Here is a 9,897-nt window from a genome sequence, read left to right as displayed (position 1 = left end):
GGACCTAGAGAGAGAGAGAGCGCGAGAGGGCGTGGACTGAGAGAGAGAGAGCGAGAGAGAGGGAGAGCGGAGAGGGCGGGGACCTAGAGAGAGAGAGAGCACGAGAGGGCGGGGACCTAGGGAGAGAGAGAGAGAGTGAGAGAGAGAGAGCGCGAGAGGGCGGGGACCTAGGGAGAGAGAGAGAGAGAACGAGAGAGAGGGAGCGCGAGAGGGCGGGGACCTAGAGAGAGAGAGAGAGCGAAAGGGCGGGGACCTAGAGAGAGAGAGAGCGCGGAGAGGGAGGGGACCGAGGGAGAGAGAGAGAGAGAGCGAGAGAGAGGGAGAGCGAGAGGGCGGGGACCTAGAGAGAGAGAGAGAGCGCGAGAGGGCGGGGACCTAGAGAGAGAGAGAGAGAGAGAGCGCGAGAAGGCGGGGTCCTAGAGAGAGAGAGAGAGAGCGCGAGAGGGCGGGACCTAGAGAGAGAGAGAGAGAGAGCGCGTGAGAGGGCGGGGACCTAGAGAGAGAGTGAGAGAGAGCGCGAGAGGGTGGGGACCCAGAGAGAGAGAGAGAGAGAGATAGCGTGCGAGAAGGCGGGGACCCACAGAGAGACAGAGAGAGAGCGAGAGAGAGGGAGCGTGAGAGGGCGGGGACCTAGAGTGAGAGAGAGAGTGCGCGAGACGGCAGGGACCGAGAGAGAGAGCACGAAAGGGCGGGTACCTGGAGAGAGAGAGAGCGCGAGAGGGCGGGATACTAGAGAGAGAGAGAGAGAGCGAGAGAGAGGGAGCGTGGGAGGGCGGGGACCTAGAGAGAGAGAGAACGCGAGAGGGCGGGGACCGAGAGAGAGAGAGAGCGAGACAGTGCAGGGACCGAGAGAGAGAGAGGGTGGGAACCCTAGAGGGAGAGAGAGAGAGCGCAAGAGGGCAGGGACCAAGAGAGAGAGAGAGGGCGCAGAAGGGCAGGGACCTAGAGAGAGAGAGAGAGCGCGAGAGGGCAGCGTCCTAAAGATAGAGAGAGAGAGAGCGCGAGAGGGCAGGGACCAAGAGAGAGAGAGAGAGAGCGCGGAAGGGCGGGGACCTAGAGAGAGAGAGAGAGAGAGAGCGCGAGAGGGCAGGAACCTAGAGAGAGAGAGAGCGCGAGAGGGCAGGGACCTAGAGAGAGAGGGAGAGACAGAGAGCGTGAAAGGGTGGGGACCTAGAGAGTGAGAGAGAGCGCGAGAGGGCAGGGACCTAGAGAGAAAGAGAGTGAGAGCGCGCGAGAGGGCAGGGACCTAGAGAGAAAGAGAGAGAGAGCGCGCGAGAGGGCAGGGACCTAGAGAGAGAGAGAGAGAGAGCGCGCGAAAGGGCAGGGACCTAGAGAGAGAGAGAGAGAGCGCGAAAGGGCGGGGACCTAGAGAGAGAGAGAGGGCGGGGACCTAGAGAGAGAGAGAGAGAGAGAGCGAGAGAGAGGGGGAGCGAGAGGGCGGGGACCGAGAGAGAGAGAGAGCGCGAGAGGGCAAGTACCAAGAGAGAGAGAGAGGGCGGGGACCTAAAGAGAGAGAGAGCGCGAGAGGGTGGGGACCTAGAGAGAGAGAGAGCGCGGGAGAGTGGGGACCGAGAGAGAGAGAGAGAGAGCGCGAGAGGGTGGGGACCTAGAGAGAGAGAGCGAGAGAGAGCACGAGAGCGTGGGGACCTAGAGAGAGAGAGAGAGCGCGAGAGGGTGGGGACCTAGAGAGAGAGAGAGAGAGAGCGCGAGAGGGCGGGGACCTAGAGAGAGAGAGCGCGAGTGGGTGGGGACCTGGATAGAGAGAGCGCGAGAGGGTGGGGACTGAGAGAGAGACAGAGAGCGCGAGAGGACAGGGACCTAGAGAGAGAGAGAGAGAGTGCGAAAGGCTGGGGCCCTAGAAGAGAGAGAGAGAGCGCGAGAGGGCGTGGACCGAGAGAGAGAGAGCGCAAGAGGGTGGGGACTGAGAGAGAGAAAGAGAGCGCGAGAGGACAGGGACCTAGAGAGAGAGAGAGAGTGCGAAAGGCTGGGGACCGAGAGAGACAGAGAGCGCGAGAGGACAGGGACCTAGAGAGAGAGAGAGAGAGCGCGAGAGGGCGTGGACCGAGAGAGAGAGAGCGAGAGAGAGGGAGAGCGAGAGGGCGGGGACCTAGAGAGAGAGAGAGCGCGAGAGGGCGGGGACCTAGGGAGAGAGAGAGAGAGCGAGAGAGAGAGAGCGCGAGAGGGCAGGGACCTAGGGAGAGAGAGAGAGAGCGAGAGAGAGAGAGCGCGAGAGTGCGGGGACCTAGGGAGAGAGAGGGAGAGAACGAGAGAGAGGGAGCGCGAGAGGGCGGGGACCTAGAGAGAGAGAGAGAGCGAAAGGGCGGGGACCTAGAGAGAGAGAGAGCGCGAGAGGGAGGGGACCGAGGGAGAGAGAGAGAGAGAGCGAGAGAGAGGGAGAGCGAGAGGGCGGGGACCTAGAGAGAGAGTGCGCGAGAGGGCGGGGACCTAGAGAGAGAGAGAGAGAGAGCGCGAGAGGGCGGGGACCTAGAGAGAGAGAGAGCGCGTGAGAGGGCGGGGACCTAGCAAAGAGAGAGAGAGCGCGAGAGGGTGGGGACCTAGAGAGAGAGAGAGAGAGCGCGAGAGGGCAGGAACCTAGAGAGAGAGAGAGCGCGAGAGGGCAGGGACCTAGAGAGAGAGGGAAAGAGAGAGAGCGTGAAAGGGTGGGGACCTAGAGAGTGAGAGAGCGCGCGAGAGGGCAGGGACCTAGAGAGAAAGAGAGAGAGAGCGCGCGAGAGGGCAGGGACCTAGAGAGAGAGAGAGAGAGAGAGCGCGAAAGGGCAGGGACCTAGAGAGAGAGAGAGAGAGAGAGCGCGAAAGGGCAGGGACCTAGAGAGAGAGAGAGAGAGAGAGCGCGAGAGGGCGGGGACCTAGAGAGAGAGAGAGCGAGAGAGAGGGGGAGCGAGAGGGCGGGGACCGAGAGAGAGAGAGAGCGCGAGAGGGCAAGTACCAAGAGAGAGAGAGGGGGCGGGGAACTAAAGAGAGAGAGAGAGCGCGAGAGGGTGGGGACCTAGAGAGAGAGAGAGAGAGCGCGGGAGGGTGGGGACCGAGAGAGAGAGAGAGAGAGCGCGAGAGGGTGGGGACCTAGAGAGAGAGCGAGAGAGAGCGCGAGAGGGTGGGGACCGAGAGAGAGAGAGAGCGCGAGAGGGCGGGGACCTAGAGAGAGAGAGCGCGAGTGGGTGGGGACCTGGAGAGAGAGAGCGCGAGAGGGTGGGGACTGAGAGAGAGACAGAGAGCGCGAGAGGACAGGGACCTCGAGAGAGAGAGAGAGAGTGCGAAAGGCTGGGGACCTAGAGAGAGAGAGAGCGCGAGAGGGCGTGGACCGAGAGAGAGAGAGCGAGAGAGAGGGAGAGCGAGAGGGCGGGGACCTAGAGAGAGAGAGAGCACGAGAGGGCGGGGACCTAGGGAGAGAGAGAGAGAGCGAGAGAGAGAGAGCGCGAGAGGGCGGGGACCTAGGGAGAGAGAGAGAGAGAACGAGAGAGAGGGAGCGCGAGAGGGCGGGGACCTAGAGAGAGAGAGAGAGCGAAAGGGCGGGGACCTAGAGAGAGAGAGAGCGCGAGAGGGAGGGGACCGAGGGAGAGAGAGAGAGAGAGCGAGAGAGAGGGAGAGCGAGAGGGCGGGGACCTAGAGAGAGAGAGAGAGCGCGAGAGGGCGGGGACCTAGAGAGAGAGAGAGAGAGAGAGCGCGAGAAGGCGGGGTCCTAGAGAGAGAGAGAGAGAGCGCGAGAGGGCGGGGACCTAGAGAGAGAGAGAGAGAGAGCGCGTGAGAGGGCGGGGACCTAGAGAGAGAGTGAGAGAGAGCGCGAGAGGGTGGGGACACAGAGAGAGAGAGAGAGAGAGATAGCGTGCGAGAAGGCGGGGACCCACAGAGAGACAGAGAGAGAGCGAGAGAGAGGGAGCGTGAGAGGGCGGGAACCTAGAGTGAGAGAGAGAGAGCGCGAGACGGCAGGGACCGAGAGAGAGAGCACGAAAGGGCGGGTACCTGGAGAGAGAGAGAGCGCGAGAGGGCGGGATACTAGAGAGAGAGAGAGAGAGCGAGAGAGAGGGAGCGTGGGAGGGCGGGGACCTAGAGAGAGAGAGAACGCGAGAGGGCGGGGACCGAGAGAGAGAGAGCGAGACAGTGCAGGGACCGAGAAGAGAGAGAGGGTGGGAACCTAGAGGGAGAGAGAGAGAGCGCAAGAGGGCAGGGACCAAGAGAGAGAGAGAGGGCGCAGAAGGGCAGGGACCTAGAGAGAGAGAGAGAGCGCGAGAGGGCAGCGTCCTAAAGATAGAGAGAGAGAGAGCGCGAGAGGGCAGGGACCAAGAGAGAGAGAGAGAGAGCGCGGAAGGGCGGGGACCTAGAGAGAGAGAGAGAGAGAGAGAGCGCGAGAGGGCAGGAACCTAGAGAGAGAGAGAGCGCGAGAGGGCAGGGACCTAGAGAGAGAGGGAGAGACAGAGAGCGTGAAAGGGTGGGGACCTAGAGAGTGAGAGAGAGCGCGAGAGGGCAGGGACCTAGAGAGAAAGAGAGTGAGAGCGCGCGAGAGGGCAGGAACCTAGAGAGAGAGAGAGCGCGAGAGGGCAGGGACCTAGAGAGAGAGGGAGAGACAGAGAGCGTGAAAGGGTGGGGACCTAGAGAGTGAGAGAGAGCGCGAGAGGGCAGGGACCTAGAGAGAAAGAGAGTGAGAGCGCGCGAGAGGGCTGGGACCTAGAGAGAAAGAGAGAGAGAGCGCGCGAGAGGGCAGGGACCTAGAGAGAGAGAGAGAGAGAGCGCGCGAAAGGGCAGGGACCTAGAGAGAGAGAGAGAGAGCGCGAAAGGGCGGGGACCTAGAGAGAGAGAGAGGGCGGGGACCTAGAGAGAGAGAGAGAGAGAGAGAGCGAGAGAGAGGGGGAGCGAGAGGGCGGGGACCGAGAGAGAGAGAGAGCGCGAGAGGGCAAGTACCAAGAGAGAGAGAGAGGGCGGGGACCTAAAGAGAGAGAGAGCGCGAGAGGGTGGGGACCTAGAGAGAGAGAGCGCGGGAGGGTGGGGACCGAGAGAGAGAGAGAGAGAGAGAGCGCGAGAGGGTGGGGACCTAGAGAGAGAGCGAGAGAGAGCGCGAGAGGGTGGGGACCGAGAGAGAGAGAGAGCGCGAGAGGGCGGGGACCTAGAGAGAGAGAGCGCGAGTGGGTGGGGACCTGGAGAGAGAGAGCGCGAGAGGGTGGGGACTGAGAGAGAGACAGAGAGCGCGAGAGGACAGGGACCTAGAGAGAGAGAGAGAGAGTGCGAAAGGCTGGGGACCTAGAGAGAGAGAGAGCGCGAGAGGGCGTGGACCGAGAGAGAGCGAGAGAGAGGGAGAGCGAGAGGGCGGGGACCTAGAGAGAGAGAGAGCGCGAGAGGGCGGGGACCTAGGGAGAGAGCGAGAGAGAGAGAGCCCGAGAGGGCGGGGACCTAGGGAGAGAGAGAGAGAGCGAGAGAGAGCGCGAGAGGGCGGGGACCTAGGGAGAGAGAGAGAGAGAACGAGAGAGAGGGAGCGCGAGAGGGCGGGGACCTAGAGAGAGAGAGAGAGCGAAAGGGCGGGGACCTAGAGAGAGAGAGAGCGCGAGAGGGAGGGGACCTAGGGAGAGAGAGAGAGAGAGCGAGAGAGAGGGAGAGCGAGAGGGCGGGGACCTAGAGAGAGAGAGAGAGAGAGCGCGAGAGGGCGGGGACCTAGAGAGAGAGAGAGAGAGAGCGCGAGAAGGCGGGGTCCTAGAGAGAGAGAGCGCGAGAGGGCGGGGACCTAGAGAGAGAGAGATGCTGAGGGGGGGGGGGGGCGGGGGTGGGGAGGGGGCGGCGGTGGTGGGGAAGGGGCAGTGGGGAGGGTGTGCGGGGGCGGGGAGGGGGCGGTGGGATGGGGAGGGGGCGGCGGGGACGGGGAGGGGGAGGGGAGGCGGGGGAGGGGAGGGGGACGGAGGGCGGGGAGGGGGAGGGGCGGGGAGGGGGAGGGGGCGGGGCAGGGAGTGGAGGAGGGGGCGGGGAGGGGAGGGGTGGGCGGGGAGGGGGTGGGCGGGGAGGGGGAGGGGGTGGTGGGGAGGGGTGGGCGGGGAGGGGTGGGCGGGGAGGGGCGAGGGGGTGGCGTGGGCGGGGAGGGGGAGGGGAGGGGGGGCGGGGAGGGGTGGGAGGGGAGGGGGAGGGGGGGCGGGGTGGGGGAGGGGGGGAGGGGAGGAGGAGGAGGGGGGAGGGGAGGGGAGGAGGGAGGGAGGAGGGGAGGGGAGGGGGGAGGGGGGGCGGGGAGGGGGGGAGGGAGGGGGGAGGGGGTCTGGGAGGGGAGGGGGGGCAGGGAGGGGGGGGCGGGGAGGGGAGGGGGGGCGGGGAGGGGGGGGTGGGGAGGGGGGGGCAGGGAGGGGTGGTGGGGATGGGGGGGTGGGGAGGGGAGGGGAGGGCGGGGAGGGTGGGGAGGGGAGGGGGGAGGGGAGGGGGGCGGGGAGGGGGAGGGGGAGGCGGGGAGGGGAAGGGGGAGGCGAGGGGGTGGCGAGGAGGGGGAGGGGGGAGGGGGAGGCGAGGGGGGGCGGGGAGGAGGAGGGGGAGGCTGGGAGGGGATGGCGGGGGCGGGGGGGGAGGGGGGGTGGGGGGGAGGGGGAAGGGGGGAGGGGAGGTGGGGGGCGGGGAGGGGAGGCGGGGGCGGGGAGGGGGCGGGGACGGGGAGGGGGAGGTGACGTGGAGGGGGAGGGGACGGGGAGAGGGGGAGGCGGCGGGGACGGGGAGGGGGCGGGGACGGGGAGGGGGAGGGGACGGGAGGAGGGGACGGGGGGAGGGGGAGGGGACGGGAGGAGGGGACGGGGGGAGGGGACGGGGGGAGGGGACGGGGGGAGGGGGAGGGGACGGGGAGGGGGAGAGTGTGGGATGGACTGAGTGGGAAATGAGAGGGATTGGTGAAGAGAGAGAGAGTTTGTGAATGCAGTGATAGTGAGGGATTTAGTGACTGAGTGAATCGAGGGATAGTCTGTGTGAGTGGTTTGCCCCACCTTTACTTTCGTGCCCTCAATATTCATTGTTCTGACAATGAAGTCGACTCCAATTGTGTTCTGCTGTTTCTCAATGAAGACTCCAGTTTTGAAACGATGAACCACGCAAGTCTTCCCAATGTTGGAATCTCCAATCAGCACGATCTTAAAGAGGTAGTCAAAGGCTTCGTCTGCACCAGTTCCCACTGTATTCATACTGCAATGAAATTATACTTTAATCTATCAACTGGTAATAAAACCTCCATCAAAATTACTATTATCTATAACTTAAGTATGTTTTCATCACTAAATGATTGCAGCTCAGCAGAAGGTCATTCAGCCCACTTTATGTGCTGGCTATCTCACGGAGCAATCCAACTCTTGTTGGAAACCCTGGATTGAATCTTGCCCCACCACACCCTCAGGCAGCACCTTCCAGATCCAAATCACTCGCTTCATGAGAAAGTTTCTCCTCATGTCACCCATTGCTTCTTTTACCAATTCCCTTAAATCTGTGTTCTCTGATTCCCAATCCTCCACCAATGGGAACAATTTCTCTCCGTCTACTCATGAATCTGAACAGCTCCCTCAAATCTCCTCTCAACATCTCTCCTCCAAGGAAAACCATGTTAACTTCCAATCTATCCATGTAAGGGGTTCCTCATCCCTGGAACCATTCTCATCAATCTTTTCTGCACCCTCTCTGATACCTTCACATTCTTGCCAATGTGTGGTGCCCAGAACGGAACACAATATGCCAGCTGAGGCCAAACCAAAATGGATTATGAGGAAATACTAGAATCATAGAATCATAGAAACCCTACAGTGCAGAAGGAGGCCATTCGGCCCATCGAGTCTGCACCGACCACCATCCCACCCAGGCCCTACCCTCACATATTTACCCACTAATCCCTCTAACCTACGAATCTCAGGGGCAATTTTAACCTGGCCAATCAACCTAACCCGCACATCTTTGGACTGTGGGAGGAAACCGGAGCACCCGGAGGAAACCCACGCAGACACGAGGAGAATGTGAAAACTCCACACAGACAGTGACCCGAGCCGGGAATCGAACCCGGGACCCTGGAGCTGTGAAGCAGCAGTGCTAACCACTGTGCTAACCACTGTGCTAACTGTGCCGCCCACTAACATAACGTGGAATCCCAAAATCTTCCTGTAGGGATATAAATAGTAAAAGGGCAGCAAAACGAGGAGTAGAGCTGATTAAAAAGAGAATTTACACATGGAGGCACCTGTCTTTACCAAGGAGGTACATGCTATCCAGGCCATGGTGACAGACAAGGAAATTCTGTCCCTGGAAAGGTTCAAAATTGATAAGAAGGAAGTATTGAATAGACTGTCGGTACAGGAAGTCGATAGGGCACTGGGACCAGATCAGGTGCAGCCAAGGATATTGAAGCAAGTGAGAATGGAAATTGCAATGGCACTGGCGATCATTTCTAGTCTTCTCTGGACTCAGGGGAGGTGCCAGAGGACTGGAGAATTGCAAATGTTACACCTTTGTTCAAAAAAAGGCTTTTAAGATAGCCCCAACAATTACAGACCAGGCAGTTTAACTTCAGTAGTGGGAAAGCCTCTGGAAACAATTATTCGGGATAGAATTAGTAATCACATGGAAAAATGTGTGTTGATTAGGAAGAGTCGGCATGGATTTCTGAAGGGGAAATCATGTTTAACTAACTTGCTGGTGTTTTTTGGAGGAGGTAACAGGGAGCGTCGATGCTGTTGGTGTGGTGAACATGGACTTTCAAAAGGCATTTGATACTCTGCCAAACAACTGATTGTGAGAAAAGTTATAGCTCATGGAATAAAAGGGATAGTTGCAATGTAGATACAAAATTAGCTGAATAATAGGAAGCAAAGAGCACAATAGTCAATGAATATTTTTCGAGTTCAAGGAAGGTTTGTAGTGGTGTTTCCTAAGATTCGATATTTGGGTACAAACAGAAAATGCTAGAAAATCTCAGCATCTGTCAGCATCAGCTCTGATGAAGGGTCATCGTCTAAGGTACCAGCATCCTCATCAGCTTCCAAAATGGAATACCAGTTAGAAAGCGGGACCCCAGGGGACTCCTGCACTCTCTGGACTGCCTGGTCGTAACCCATTCCCTTCTTTCCTCTCGTCCCTTGAGCTGCGGTGTGACCATCCTTTAAAGGTGCTATCCACGTAACTCTCAACCTGGTGCAGGCACCACTGGAGCTCCAGTTTCTGTAACTGGGAGCACTCCCTGCATGTGGTCATCTAACACACTGGTACCGTTTAGGACTCCTCACATATAACAAGCCACACATTCTGCTCGGCTGTCCTCAGCTGATGTGCTCCTCATGTCACAGACCTAGCTCACCGGTGGAGGATGCGCAACTGCTGGGCTCTTCCAGGATCAACTGAGCCAAGTGTTCCGGGCTCCTGGTCAGTAGCAGACAAACCCCCTCCCAGAGGAGCTCAGGCTTTTCACCTGGAGCAGGGCCAGCCTCCTATGCTTGGGAGTCTACCTTTGCCCCGCTGAGAAATCCTGGCCAGCAAACTGGCAAGAGTTGGAGGCCAAAGTCACTGCTCACCTTGTTCGCAGAACAGGATTGCTCTGAGTGCCGTGAGTTCTCGTCATAAGCCAGCTTGGAGGGCCGAAGGGCCTGTTCCTGTGCTGTAATTTTATAGAAACACAGAAACCCTACAGTGCAGAAAGAGGCCATTTGGCCCATCGAGTCTGCACCGACCACAATCCCACCCAGGCCTTATCGCCATATCCCTACATATTTTACCCAGTAATCTCTCTAACCTACGCATCTCAGGACACGAAGGGGCAATTTTTTAGTATGGCCAATCAACCTAACCCACACATCTTTGGACTGTGGGAGGAAACCGGAGCACCTGGAGGAAACCCACGCAGACATGAGGAGAATGTGCAAACTCCACACAGACAGTGACCCAAGCCGGGAATCGAAC

General features: G+C 60.1%; 1 protein-coding gene across 1 annotated transcript in view; it reads right to left on the bottom strand.

Moving 5' to 3' along the window:
• Positions 1-6,974: 6,974 nt before the first annotated feature.
• Positions 6,975-9,897, bottom strand: part of ccdc77 (coiled-coil domain containing 77) — a 141,313-nt gene continuing 138,390 nt past the window's right edge. The window contains exon 11 of the mRNA XM_078220315.1: positions 6,975-7,149. Coding sequence (XP_078076441.1) covers positions 7,111-7,149 — 39 coding nt within the window. The 3' untranslated portion in view covers positions 6,975-7,110. The remainder of the gene's footprint in view (positions 7,150-9,897) is intronic.

Source organism: Mustelus asterias, chromosome 9 (assembly GCF_964213995.1).
Source record: "Mustelus asterias chromosome 9, sMusAst1.hap1.1, whole genome shotgun sequence".
NCBI classification, from domain to species: domain Eukaryota; kingdom Metazoa; phylum Chordata; class Chondrichthyes; order Carcharhiniformes; family Triakidae; genus Mustelus; species Mustelus asterias.
The sequence above is the reverse complement of the archived record's forward strand: the minus strand, read 5'-3'. Positions and strand labels throughout refer to the sequence as shown.